Source organism: Salmo salar, chromosome 24 (assembly GCF_965601325.2).
Source record: "Salmo salar chromosome 24, fSalSal1, whole genome shotgun sequence".
Lineage (NCBI taxonomy): Eukaryota > Metazoa > Chordata > Actinopteri > Salmoniformes > Salmonidae > Salmo > Salmo salar.
In genome coordinates, this window is record NC_138314.1 from 46,610,197 (window position 1) to 46,625,521 (window position 15,325).

At 40.2% G+C, this 15,325-nt stretch overlaps 1 protein-coding gene across 1 annotated transcript in view; it reads right to left on the bottom strand.

The window, feature by feature from the left end:
* The window catches only part of LOC106585954 (uncharacterized), a 27,564-nt gene extending 15,826 nt beyond the window's left edge, over positions 1-11,738 (bottom strand). The window contains exons 1-4 of the mRNA XM_014172707.3: positions 11,373-11,738; positions 4,398-4,472; positions 920-1,069; positions 452-572 (exon numbers count right to left, since the gene is read on the bottom strand). Coding sequence (XP_014028182.1) covers positions 452-572; positions 920-1,069; positions 4,398-4,399 — 273 coding nt within the window. The 5' untranslated portion in view covers positions 4,400-4,472; positions 11,373-11,738. The remainder of the gene's footprint in view (positions 1-451; positions 573-919; positions 1,070-4,397; positions 4,473-11,372) is intronic.
* Between the last annotated feature and the right edge of the window lie 3,587 nt (positions 11,739-15,325).

Here is a 15,325-nt window from a genome sequence, read left to right on the forward strand (position 1 = left end):
TATTTTTATATAGCCCTTCGTACATCAGCTGATATTCTCAAAGTGCTGTACAGAAACCCAGCCTAAAACCCCAAACAGCAAGCAAAGCATGTGAAAGAAGCACGGTGATGATTGTGGTTTTCTACATTACCTTTTCATCATGCTTGGGGTTTTCTCCATTACCTTTTCATAATGCTTGGGGTTTTCTACATTACCTTTTCATCATGCTTGGGGTTTTCTCCATTACCTTTTCATAATGCTTGGGGTTTTCTACATTACCTTTTCATCATGCTTGTGGTTTTCTCCATTACCTTTTCATAATGCTTGGGGGTTTTCTACATTACCTTTTCATAATGCTTGGGGTTTTCTCCATTACCTTTTCATAATGCTTGGGGTTTTCTACATTACCTTTTCATAATGCTTGGGGTTTTCTACATTACCTTTTCATAATGCTTGGGGTTTTCTACATTACCTTTTCATAATGCTTGTGGTTTTCTACATTCTTGTACCAGGACTTCCACTGGAAGTAGAGTTTGCCGTACTGGAAGTACTTCAGCATCTCCAGCACCGCTCTAGTCAGACAGTATATCCGCCTGGGAAGAAGACACCAACACACACAACCAATGATTTGTGAGAAGAGCTTATCTCAGAACCTAGAATAAATATTAGTCCCTTCTTTCCAGAGTCATTGCGTGGGAAGAGACTATAAATATCAGAACCTCATAACAAAAGCTGAGTCCCAAATGGCACACTATTCCCTACATAGTGTACTACTTTAGACCAGGACCCATAGGGAATAGGGTGCACTACTATAGACCAGGGCCTGTAGGAAATATGGTGCCATTTGGGAGAGTAGTGCACTACATAGAAAATACGATGGCATTTGGAACGCACACTATATATTAGGCTAGACAAGATTACAGATGGAACGTTATGTTACCTTGGCTTCAGCGCCTCTATGTACTTTTTATAGCCAGGCTTGTTAGGCCAGCCATACATCCACTGGGCTACAAGCGAGATGGAGTAGGGGATGCCCACTAACAGGGCCCCTGCAGCCATGGGTAGAGACACATTGTACTTCAGTCCAATCCTAGAGGAAAGAGAGAGAGAGTGAGAGAGAGAGAGAGAGACAGCGAGAGAGAGAGAGAGAGAGAGGGAGAGAGAGAGAGAGGGAGAGAGAGAGAGAGAGAGAGAGAGAGAGAGAGAGAGGGAGAGACAGCGAGAGAGGGAGAGAGAGAGAGGGAGAGACAGCGAGAGAGAGAGAGAGAGAGACAGCGAGAGAGGGAGAGAGCGAGAGAGGGAGAGACAGCGAGAGAGGGAGAGAGTGGAGAGAGAGAGAGAGAGAGAGAGAGAGAGAGACAGCAAGAGAGGGAGAGAGCGAGAGAGGGAGAGACAGCGAGAGAGGGAGAGAGTGAGAGAGAGAGAGAGAGAGAACGAGAGCGGGAGAGAGAGAGGGAAAAAGCGAGAAAGAGAGCGAGAGAGAGCGAGAGAGAGAGGGAGAGAGAGAGAAGGAAGAGAGCGAGAGAGGGAGAGAGAGAGAGAGAGCAAGAGAGATAACAATCAGCAAGTCACAGTTGAAAATAGTCCTAAGTGCATTACATAGCACTGGTATTGTAGATATGCAAATAAAAATGCTTAGTATAATTTTCATATTATGGTAAGAATTTGCAATCTGCTGAAAATAGTAAAATAGTAGCAAACTTGTATTCAAGTATGCAAATGAAAAACGCTATATATACACTGCTCAAAAAAATAAAGGGAACACTAAAATAACACATCCTAGATCTGAATGAATGAAATAATCTTATGAAATACTTTTTTCTTTACATAGTTGAATGTGCTGACAACAAAATCACACAAAAATAATCAATGGAAATAAAATGTATCAACCCATGGAGGTCTGGATTTGGAGTCACACTCAAAATTAAAGTGGAAAACCACACTACAGGCTGATCCAACTTTGATGTAATGTCCTTAAAACAAGTGAAAATGAGGCTCAGTAGTGTGTGTGGCCTCCACGTGCCTGTATGACCTCCCTACAACGCCTGGGCATGCTCCTGATGAGGTGGCGGATGGTCTCCTGAGGGATCTCCTCCCAGACCTGGACTAAAGCATCCGCCAACTCCTGGACAGTCTGTGGTGCAACGTGGCGTTGGTGGATGGAGCGAGACATGATGTCCCAGATGTGCTCAATTGGATTCAGGTCTGGGGAACGGGCGGGCCAGTCCATAGCATCAATGCCTTCCTCTTGCAGGAACTGCTGACACACTCCAGCCACATGAGGTCTAGCATTGTCTTGCATTAGGAGGAACCCAGGGCCAACCGCACCAGCATATGGTCTCACAAGGGGTCTGAGGATCTCATCTCTGTACCTAATGGCAGTCAGGCTACCTCTGGCGAGCACATGGAGGGCTGTGCGGCCCCCCAAAGAAATGCCACCCCACCCCATGACTGACCCACCGCCAAACCGGTCATGCTGGAGGATGTTGCAGGCAGCAGAACGTTCTCCACGGCGTCTCCAGACTCTGTCACGTCTGTCACGTGCTCAGTGTGAACCTGCTTTCATCTGTGAAGAGCACAGGGCGCCAGTGGCGAATTTGCCAATCTTGGTGTTCTCTGGCAAATGCCAAACGTCCTGCACGGTGTTGGGTTGTAAGCACAACCCCCACCTGTGGACGTCGGGCCCTCATACCACCCTCATGGGGTCTGTTTCTGACCGTTTGAGCAGACACATGCACATTTGTGGCCTGCTGGAGGTCATTTTGCAGGGCTCTGGCAGTGCTCCTCCTGCTCCTCCTTGCACAAAGGCGGAGGTAGCGGTCCTGCTGCTGGGTTGTTGCTCTCCTACGGCCTCCTCCACGTCTCCTGATGTACTGGCCTGTCTCCTGGTAGCGCCTCCATGCTCTGGACACTACGCTGACAGACACAGCAAACCTTCTTGCCACAGCTCGCATTGATGTGCCATCCTGGATGAGCTGCACTACCTGAGCCACTTGTGTGGATTGTAGACTCCGTCTCATGCTACCACTAGAGTGAAAGCACCGCCAGCATTCAAAAGTGACCAAAACATCAGCCAGGAAGCATAGGAACTGAGAAGTGGTCTGTGGTCCCCACCTGCAGAACCACTCCTTTATTGGGGGTGTCTTGCTAATTGCCTATAATTTCCACCTGTTGTCTATTCCATTTGCACAACAGCATGTGAAATTTATTGTCAATCAGTGTTGCTTCCTAAGTGGACAGTTTGATTTCACAGAAGTGTGATTGACTTGGAGTTACATTGTGTTGTTTAAGTGTTCCCTTTATTTTTTTGAGCAGTGTACATTTTCAGAAATGTTGGTAAGTTAGCTTGAATTGTTTAAAGAACTTATGAGAGAGATTGGTGTTTCTCCATTATCTAATAATCATAGCATGGGGTTGTTCAATGACAGACGTGTTTTTGTTTAAAATATATCACTTGATGGTTTCATTTCTGAGAGATAAATAATCATGTTTTTCTGCTATAAATGCTATATATCCTCCTCACTCTCAGAGAAATCAGTAGTACTGCTAGGTTTTATACAGTAATACTATATATCCTCCTCACTCTCAGAGAAATCAGTAGTACTGCTAGGTTTTATACAGTAATACTATATATCCTCCTCAGAGAAATCAGTAGTACTGCTAGGTTTTATACAGTAATAATATATATCCTCCTCACTCTCAGAGAAATCAGTAGTACTGCTAGGTTTTATACAGTAATACTATATATCCTCCTCACTCTCAGAGAAATCAGTAGTACTGCTAGGTTTTACACAGTAATACTATATATCCTCCTCAGAGAAATCAGTAGTACTGCTAGGTTTTATACAGTAATACTATATATCCTCCTCACTCTCAGAGAAATCAGTAGTACTGCTCGGTTTTACACAGTAATACTATATATCCTCCTCACTCTCAGAGAAATCAGTAGTACTGCTAGGTTTTACACAGTAATACTATATATCCTCCTCAGAGAAATCAGTAGTACTGCTAGGTTTTACACAGTCAAATGTAACAAATAACGAATAAAAATTTGTTCTTAACTGACTTGTGTAGTTAAATAACGGTAAAATAAATAGCATGTACATGTTAGTCATTTATCAGACAGTCTTATCCAGAGTGACTTACAGTTAGTGCATTCAGCTTCAGATAGCTAGGTGGGACAACCACAGTCAAATATAAAGTATACAAACATTTCATTCCAGCTAAACAATGTATATAGCGTTTTGCACAACAACAATAAAAAACTTTTTCATACACAACTAAAATCTATGAATTAAAAAAAAAAATCGGAGAACAGTAATATGTTACAAACACGAAGGTACCCATAAGCATTTTTTAATGTCAAAAATAGGGTTTGGAAATAAACTCTTCAATGTTATTTTGAGTATGCTACTCACATGTTTACTGATCCAAATTGAAAAGATGTATCTCTGGAACTGGTTCTGGAACTGGTTCCGGAACTGGTTCTGGAACTGGTGCCAAGATATGGAAGATGGACAAAAAAAATGTTAGTTACCCCATTAGACCAAAATCATCCGTAGCTGATTAAAACAACAAAAGGTCCAGATCTTTTCTAGTTAATTATTTGAAGCAGGTGTGTTAGTGCCAGGGTGGAACATAAACATGCACCTCAAGCTCTCCGGGACTGAAGTTGAAGAACCCTGGCTGCTCCAGTAAGCAGAGGCAGAATGGAAATGTTCTGTTCCAACATTCTACCATGCAATTAGTTCTGATAGTAGAATGGAATATGGAATTTTGCACTATGATAGGTTATCTGTAGGCTATATCGGGGTCAAGGTGCCCTGGACCAAAGCTTGTCTATCTTCTGATTGTCATAGCAGCTAAATACATAGAAAGAAAAGGTCCACGCTGGGATTTATTTTTTGTTGCATTCATAGTTGCTTAAATATATTGTTTATTTTTGTAATACTTCCTATACATTGCTTTGGCAACCACGGCAACCACCCTGTCACGTCCTGACCATGGTAAGCTGGTATTTTGTAATGCTTTTCGTAGGAGAAGTATGGGAGTCAGGCGCAGGACACAGGGATGAGTGCAAACAAAACGTGTTTACTCAAAAAAACAATAATCCAACTTCTCCCACAGTAACAAAACATGGCTGGGAGAAATACCTCCAACAACTACAAAACAGGAAACAATCACAGACAAACAGGAAGCCAGGGGGTTAAATAATTAACATAATCAGGGAATATGAAACAGGTGTACACAATTAAGACAAAACCAAACGAACAGGGAAACATAGATCGGTGGTAACTAGTAAGCCAGTGACGCCGATCGCCGAACGCCGCCCGAACAAGGAGAGGGGCCGACTTCGGCGGAAGTCGTGACATATTTTCTATGGTAAAGTAGGTCAGGGCGTGACAGGGGGGGTTGTCTAGTTTAGTTTTTTCTATGTTGTTATGTTCTAGTTATATGGAAATTAGCTTCATGCTCAACTGCTATTGCTGCAACTTCTACTGTAAGGTTGACGAAGAAGCATTACTCTTACAGAATTTCCAAGTGGGCAAGGATATTGGCAATTTAATCAAAGCCTATTGGATGACAACTTGTTTTTAACTAGGACAGAAGAATTTATAACTGACTTTTTCAGACATAACATAGGTACAGCAGATCCCCTTATTGCATGGGACACTTTTAAATGTGTTTTTAGAGGACATGTAATTCAGTACTCAGCTCTAAAACAAAAGCAATTTAGGTCAAAAGAGTCCATAATAACAAAGGAAATGGAAGGACTAACAGTACAGTTACATAGCAATAAAAACTGCACCATAGAGGCACAGAATAAGTTAGAGGAAAAACAAACAAAAAAATGGAGGAATTTATTCAAGAAAGATCCAGTGTAATATATTATAAAAAATAAAGCGAACTGGATGGAATATTGGAAAGAATGCACCAAATTATGTTTTAATCTTCGACATAGAAATGCTACCAAAACTAATTTACTGAAACTTGTTACAAATGGCGGAGTCACCCATGATTCACCAAACAATATTTTGAAAAAGGAACCAAAGTACTTTAAGCATATGTTTTCGCTGCAGTCTCCTCCATCTCCACTCACTGAAGTATGATTTTATTTTCTATTAATAATGTAAAATGAACAACTGTACAGAAAGACTCATGTGAAGGACAAATTACAGAGGAGGAACTTCTTGATGCAATTAAAGCCTTTAAGTCTGGGAAAACTCCAGGGATGGATGGCATACCAGTGGAAGTATACCAAACCTTTTTCTGATATACTCAGAGGACTGTTATTACCATGTTTTAACCACTCCTATAAAAATGGTAGATTATCAGATATCAACAAGAAGGACTGATATCATTATTACTGAAACAGGATCCAAGTGGTAAATATAAAGATCCAGTCCATTTAAAAAATTGGTGTCCCCTTACACTTGAGTGTTGTGATGCAAAAATTCTAGCAAAATGGCATAGCAAAATGCATGCACACTGTACATAGATTTTTTCTATTGTGTTATTGACTGTATGTTTGTTTATTCCATTTGTAACTCTGTGTTGTTTTTGTCGCACTGCTTTGCTTAATCTTGGAGAAGCTCTTATAAAATGGGTTAAAGTTATGTATGGTAACCCTAGGTGTAAAATAGTAAATAATGGCTACTTTTCCGAAAGTATTAAAACTGTCAAGAGGCATAAAACAAGGTTGTTCACTATCGGCATATCTATTTATTATGGCCATCAAAAAGGTAGCCGTTAAAATCAGATCCACCAATAATAAACAAGGTCTTAAAAACAAAGGTGTCATTGTACGTTGATGATTCATGTTTTATTTTAAAATCAACAGTTTGGATCCCTCCACAGCCTTATAAAGGATCTAGATACTTTTTCTAACCTCTCTGGATTAAAACCAAATGATTTTAAGTGTACTCTATTACGTATTGGATCACTAAAATCTACAACTTTTACATTACCGTGTAGTCTACCAATAAAATAGTCTGATGGTGATGTGGACATACCCAGTATACGTATCACAAAATAAATAAAAGATTGCACTACAATAAATTTGTATATAAAGTTAGCAAAAATAGATAAGATCTTGCTACCATGGAAAGGGAAATACCTGTCTATTTGTGGAAAAACCTCTTTAGTCATATCCCAGTTTGCCCTGATTAACTCTTTAGTCATATCCCAGTTTACCCTGATGAACTCTTTAGTCATATCCCAGTTGACCCTGATTAACTCTTTAGCCATATCCCAGTTTACCTATTGTCTTATGGTCTTGCCTACACCTAGCGACCTGTTTTTTAAAATGATATGAGCAAAAAATATTCAATTTTATTTGGAATGGCAAGCCAGACAAAATTAAAGGGGCCTATTTATATAATGAATATGAATTCGGAGGGCAGAAATGATTAAATATTAAAGCATTAGACCTCTCACTAAAGGCATCAGTCATACAAAAGTTATACTTAAATCCGAACTGGTTCTCTAGCAGATTAGTAAAAATGTCTCATTCCATGTTCAAGAACGGCCTTTTTCACTTTATTCAGATTACAACATCTCACTTTCGGTTATTTGAAAATGAAATAATGTCTAAAATATCGCTACAGAGGGTAGTGTGTACGGCCCAGTACATCACTGGGGCTAAGCTTCCTTCCATCCAGGACCTATATACTAGGCGGTGTCAGAGGAAGGCCCAAAAAATGGTCTAAGACTCCAGTCACCCACTGTTCTCTCTTCTACCGCAAGGCAAGCGGTACCGGAGCGCTAAGTCTAGGTCCAAAAGGCTGCTTAACAGCTTCTAACCAGCCCCCCCACCCCAACCCTTTGTTTCTGCACTGCTGCTACTAGCTATTTATTATCTATGCATAGTCACTTTACTCCTACCTATATGTACAAATTACCTCGACTGACCTGTACCCCCACACATTAACTCGGGACCGGTACCCCCTGTATATACAGTTGAAGTCGGAAGTTTACATACACCTTAGCCAAATACATTTAAACTCCGTTTTTCACAATTCCTGACATTTAATCCTAGTAACAATTCCCTGTCTTCGGTCAGTTAGGATCAGCACTTTATTTTAAGAATGTGAAATGTCAGAATAATAGTACAGAGAATGATTTATTTCAGCTTTTATTTCTTTCATCACAATCCCAGTGGGTCAGAAGTGTACATACACTCAATTAGTATTTTGGTAGCATTGCCTTTAAATTGTTTAACTTGGGTCAAACGTTTCGGGTAGCCTTCCACAAGCTGCCCACAATAAGTTGGGTAAATTTTGTCCATTTGGAAGATTCATTTGCGACCAAGCTTTAACTTCCTGACTGATGTCTTGAGATGTTGCTTCAATATATCCACATAATTTCCTTCCTCGTGATGCCATCTATTTTGTGAAGTGCACCAGTCCCTCCTGCAGCAAAGCACCCCCACAACATGATGCTGCCACCCCCATGCTTCACGGTTGGGATGGTGTTCTTCGGCTTGCAAGCCTCCCCCTTTTTCCTCCAAACATGACGATGGTCATTATGGCCAAACAGTTCAATTTTTGTTTCATCAGACCAAAGGACATTTCTCCAAAAAGTACGATCTTTGTCCCCATGTGCAGTTGCAAACCGTAGTCTGGCTTTTTTATGGTGGTTTTGGAGCAGTGGCTTCTTCCTTGCTGAGCGGCCTTTCAGGTTCTGTTGATATAGGACTCGTTTTACTGTGGATATAGATACTTTTGTACCCGTTTCCTCCAGCATCTTCACAAGGTCCTTTGCTGTTGTTCTGGGATTGATTTGCACTTTTCGCACCAAAGTCCGTTCATCTCTAGGAGACAGAACACGTCTCCTTCCTGAGCGGTATGACGGCTGCGTGGTCCCATGGTGTTTATACTTTCGTACTATTGTTTGTACAGATGAACGTGGTACCTTCAGGTGTTTGGAAATTGCTCTCAAGGATGAACCAGACTTGTGGAGGTCTACAATTTCTTTTCTGAGGTCTTGGCTGATTTCTTTTGATTTTCCCATGATGTCAAGCAGAGGCACTGAGTTTGAAGGTAGGCCTTGAAATACATCCACAGGTACAAATCCAATTGACTTAAATTCTGTAAATTAGCCTATCAGAAGCTTCTAAAGCCATGACATCATTTTCTGGAATTTTCCAAGCTGTTTAAAGGCACAGCCAACTTAGTGTATGTACACTTCTGACCCACTGGAATTGTGATACAGTGAATTATAAGTGAAATAATCTGTCTGTAAACAATTGTTGGAAAAATTACTTGTGTCATGCACACAGTAGATGTCCTAACTGACTTGCCAAAACATTACTTTGTTAACAAGAAATTTGTGGAGTGGTTGAAAAACGAGTTTTATTGACTCCAACCTAAGTGTATGTAAACTTCTGACTTCAACTGTAGCCTCATTTTTATTATTTTATTGTGTTTGCTTTTTGATTTGCTTCATTTACTAAATATTTTCTTAACTTAATTTTTTTTAGAACTGCACTGTTGGTTAATGGGCTTGTAAGTAAGCATTTCACTGTGAGGTCTACTACACCTGTTGTATTCAGCGTTTCACTGTGAGGTCTACTACACCTGTTGTATTCAGAATTTCACTGTGAGGTCTACTACACCTGTTGTATTCAGCATTTCACTGTAAGGTCTACACCTGTTGTATTCAGCATTTCACTGTAAGGTCTACTACACCTGTTGTATTCAGCATTTCACTGTGAGGTCTACTACACCTGTTGTATTCAGCATTTCACTGTGAGGTCTACTACACCTGTTGTATTCAGCATTTCACTGTGAGGTCTACTACACCTGTTGTATTCAGCGTTTCACTGTGAGGTCTACTACACCTGTTGTATTCAGAATTTCACTGTGAGGTCTACTACACCTGTTGTATTCAGCATTTCACTGTAAGGTCTACACCTGTTGTATTCAGCATTTCACTGTAAGGTCTACTACACCTGTTGTATTCAGCATTTCACTGTGAGGTCTACTACACCTGTTGTATTCAGCATTTCACTGTGAGGTCTACTACATCTGTTGTATTCAGCATTTCACTGTAAGGTCTACTACACCTGTTGTATTCAGCATTTCACTGTAAGGTCTACTACACCTGTTGTATTCAGCATTTCACTGTAAGGTCTACTACACCTGTTGTATTCAGCATTTCACTCTGAGGTCTACTACACCTGTTGTATTCAGCATTTCACTGTAAGGTCTACTACACCTGTTGTATTCAGCATTTCACTGTGAGGTCTACCTACACCTGTTGTATTCAGCATTTCACTGTAAGGTCTACTACACCTGTTGTATTCAGCATTTCACTGTAAGGTCTACTACACCTGTTGTATTCAGCATTTCACTGTAAGGTCTACTACACCTGTTGTATTCAGCATTTCACTGTAAGGTCTACTACAACTGTTGTATTCAGCATTTCACTGTAAGGTCTACTACAACTGTTGTATTCAGCATTTCACTGTAAGGTCTACTACACCTGTTGTATTCAGCATTTCACTGTGAGGTCTACCTACACCTGTTGTATTCAGCATTTCACTGTAAGGTCTACTACATCTGTTGTATTCAGCATTTCACTGTGAGGTCTACTACACCTGTTGTATTCAGCATTTCACTGTGAGGTCTACTACACCTGTTGTATTCAGCATTTCACTGTGAGGTCTACTACACCTGTTGTATTCAGCATTTCACTGTGAGGTCTACTACACCTGTTGTATTCAGCATTTCACTGTGAGGTCTACTACACCTGTTGTATTCAGCATTTCACTGTAAGGTCTACTACACCTGTTGTATTCAGCATTTCACTGTAAGGTACTACACCTGTTGTATTCAGCATTTCACGGTAAGGTCTACTACACCTGTTGTATTCGGGCGTGTTGTGACACAAAGTTTGATTGGATTTCAAATAGATGGGAGGGGGGTTGAGGGTAGCTGAAGGATGGGAGTAAAAACAAACAAAAGATAGAACTAATGTAGAATAGATTGTGTCCGTAAAATGTATATAGTATGTATAAGCTTGAAGTAGAAACCTAAGTGTTGATGTTCATTAGTTTACTCCAATTAGGGAAGGGAAGGTAGGGTTAGTGGAAAATAATAAAGGAAAATATATTTTAAGAAGATGTGTGTGATACATACATATACATATATATAAATAAATATGTATTTTATATTATGTCTGTCTGTCTGTCTGTCTGTCTGTCTGTGTAATGTTTTGTATATATACAGAAAAATATATGGAGGATTGGAAATGATGCAGACAATTACTTTGATGGAAGCTACAATCTATCTACAATTTTTAAAGCTGCTCTACTACCACTAAACAGGAGATGTAAAACATACAGCAGCACCTGTTATAACGGATGTTTTGTAACTCTAGAAACGACTTACCGTTTATAGACGGGGTAGGCTACAATGTTTCTTCGTAAACCTATTCCTGCAGGAATTAAAGGTTTGGTGGTTGTAAAATGTCCAAAGATAAGAAAATATTGTCGGTCTGAATCCCGAATGATATGTCAACTATGAAAGCATCCAAGCTCCGGAAAAATGGTCCCAAATATGTCGCAATTAAAGTCGTATTCCTATACTTGCTATTTCGTGACATTAAGTATTATCTTATCGTTCCAGGTTTTGGAAAGGTACGTCTTGTTCGAACATTAAAAAAAATGCCGATTTTACAACAACAGGATGCCGGTATTGAGATATCCGAGTCTGCCCCAAAGTAGGAACATCGAAACGCGTCTACTGTACTCCACATTCTTCTTTCCCATTGGTTTATTTCTTAGAAGGCGGGACTACTGGTTACTGTACATTGAGGTTTGATTGGCTATGTGAGTTGTCATTCTGCACATAGTTTCTTTTATTTCTTTAAAAAATAAACGATATTTATAGGTCAATATTCTCATCTACAATACATAATCGACTTATGAGTATTTGAGTAGGTCTTGAATAATTATAAAAAATATGAAGAATATGAATAAATGAATGGAGTTTTTGTAGGGTTTTTGGGTTAAATGCTGAAAACAAGGCCTGAGGTAAACACAGGCTTATGATATCTTATACATTTTGTTCTTTGAGATAATCTTCAGCTAATTTAACTTTTTGTGAATTTTAAAGCATTTATGTAATTTAAAAAAAAAGCCTGTGGTCCTGTGTGGCTCAGTTGGTAGAGCATGGTATTTGCAAAGCCTGGGTTGTGGGTTTGTTTCCCATGGGGGAGCAGTATGGAAAAAAAGATGTATGAAATGTATTCACTCTGCAAAAATGTAAGTTGCTCTGGATAAGAGCATCTGCTAAAAGTACATAAAGGCCTCATAATTCATGAAGGTCATGTTAACTGACTGAAATGATCTCATATTTTCCCTATAAGGATGGCTGAACGAACCAGAGGTAACTCATTTCTGGGTTTTAGGACTACAAGCTGGCGAGCTCTACAGATGCAGCGTTTAAGTGCAAGTCGGAACTAGGAAACTGGGACATTTTTGACTTTTGGTAACTGGTTGTAGTTAATCACATGTCTCGTTTAACGAATTACCGAGTTTCCTAGTCCGACTAGTATGTGAATGCTGTAAGGGTACCACAGTATGCCTCATAATACCCATAAAACCTAGCGGTCAAATACGGAAATGGTTCCAATCGTTTTTCTACCATTCATTTTTTCCCATAGGGGATTTTCGTATAGTCTTACCCTGGCGTGACGTTTTGACAACCGTGTAAATTTCTCTCAGACAAGGTGACTTTTATCAATATATTTACTCATATTCCCCCCCAAAAAACATTATTTTTTTAATGAAATGCTAATTAGCTGCTAATGTGGCTATCATGTAGAACTACAAATGCCTGTCTCAAGCTTCATAACACTAACCAGGGTCATGATGATCTGTGACTGCCGAATCGAGGTAAAGGTAAGAATCTCTGCATTAACTATTTAATGTTAGCTACATTTAGTAATTCATAAATTGGCAAAATGTGTATAAATTTACAATTCTGGGGCCTCCCGAGTGGCGCAGTGGTCTAAGACAGTGCTAGCTGTGCCACTAGAGATCCTGGTTCGGAGTCCAGGCTCTGTCGCAGCTGGCCGCGACCGGGAGGCCCTTGGGGTGGTGCACAATTGGCCCAGCGTCGTCCGGGTTAGGGAGTGTTTGGCTGGCAGGGAGATCCTTGTCTCATTGTGCACTAGTGACTCCTGTGGCGTGCTGGGTGCTGTGCATGCTGACATGGTCATTTACATTGTCATTTAGCAGACGCTCTTATCCAGCGTGACTTACAAATTGGTGCATTCACCTTATGATATCCAGTTTACAATAGTGTGGGGGGGGGGGTTAGAAGGATTACTTTATCCTATCCCAGGTATTCCTTAAAGAGGTGGGGTTTCAGGTGTCTCCGGAAGGTGGTGATTGACTCCGCTGTCCTGGGGTCGGTCGCCAGGTGTACGGTGTTTCCTCCGACACATTGGTACGGCTGGCTTCCGGGTTGGATGGGCATTGTGTCAAGAAGCAGTGCGGCTTGGTTGTGTTTCTGAGGACGCATGGCTCTCGACCTTCGCCTCTCCCGAGTCCGTACGGGAGTTGCAGCGATGAGACAAGACTGTAACTACCAATTGGATACCATGAAATTGGGGAGAAAAAGGGGTGAAAGTACAAAAATATATATATATATAAAAAATAATGTACAATTCTGTGAACTATCTTGGCCAATTTTACACAATCCCTGTTATCTAGCTAGCTAGCTCATGGTTAGCTAGTTAGCAATATTAGCATGGCTAGACGCCGTCTATTTGTCTAGTCATTTAAATGCATGAAAAAAATCATAAAAAACAGTTTAGCTTTCATAAACCAACAGTCTAGCTAGCTAACTTAACTAGCAAGCTAACTTAAATGGTGAAGCTAGGCGTTTCTTGATAATGTTTGTGTGTTGTGTTTCAATATGCTTTGTGTTGTAGTCACGACAGTCAAAGATATATAGTTAAGCAAACTTTACTAGGCATGTTGTCAATCAGCAGATTAACAAAGTAAGTAACAACAGGTTTCCGTTTCCTGTGTAACATCAATATTGCTACACCTACTACTTGACGCTATCTGTATTATTTTTTTTAATTTAACTTGGCAAGTCAGTTAAGAACAAATTCTTATTTTCAATGACAGCCTAGGAACAGTGGGGTTAACTGCCTCGTTCAGGGGCAGAACGACAGATTCGTACCTTGTCAGCTCAGGGATTCGATCTAGCGACCTTTCAGTTACTGGCCCAATGATCTAACCACTAGGCTACCTGCTGGTTACTGGTCCAACGCTCTAACCACTAGGCTACCTGCTGGTTACTGGCCCAACGCTCTAACCACTAGGCTACCTGCTGGTTACTGGCCCAACGCTCTAACCACTAGGCTACCTGGACTTTCGAGATGCTTTAGAGATGGACTGATTAGCATCTCTTGAGTCAGCAGTATGCTTACTCTACTGCAGGAAGACATCGATATGTTTGCCGTTACCCTCTGGACCACAGATCATTAGTATAGCTACTATAATGACAAAGTGAAAACATGTTTTTAGAAATTTTAGTAAAGTTATTAAAAATTAAATACAGAAATATTTCATTTTCATAAGTATTCACACCCCTGAGTCAATACATGTTAGAAACAACTTTGGCAGCAATTAGAGCTGTAAGTCATTCTGGGTAAATCTGTAAGAACTTTACTCACCTTGATTGTACAATATTAGAAACGCTGTGTTTTGTGTACGTTTACCCTGGCGTGACATTATCGATAACCATGTCAACCAATCTCTGACAAGGTGACTTTTATCAATACATTGATATGTATTTAAACTCAGATTAAAAAAAAAAAAATGCTAATTAGCATCAGTGTAGACATCATGCAAAACTACAAATCACAGCATGCTCCTGCACCTCATCTCTAGCTGACACCTTTGCTAACAGGTCAATTGTGTCATTTTAAAACTTGCAATAGACAGTTCACAGAATTGTCAATTTTAAAGAAATGTTGCCAATTTATTCTTTACTACATTTAGCTAACATTACATAGATAATCAAGAGCACAGGCGGCTGGTGGCACTTTAATTGGGGAGGATGGGTTTTATAGTAATGTTTGGAAAGAATAAATGGAATGGTTTGACTGTGTTTGATGCCATTCCATTCACTCCATTCCAGCCATTATTGTGAGCCGTCCTCCCCTCAGCAGCCTCCTGTGATCCAGAGATGTTTTACCTTTGCCTCGAGTATCATACAGATCATCATGGCATTTGTAGTTTTTTATGATAGCCACATTAGCAGCTAATTAGCGTAAAAATACAGGCAAATATATTGATAAAAGTCACCTTGTTTTAGAGAGT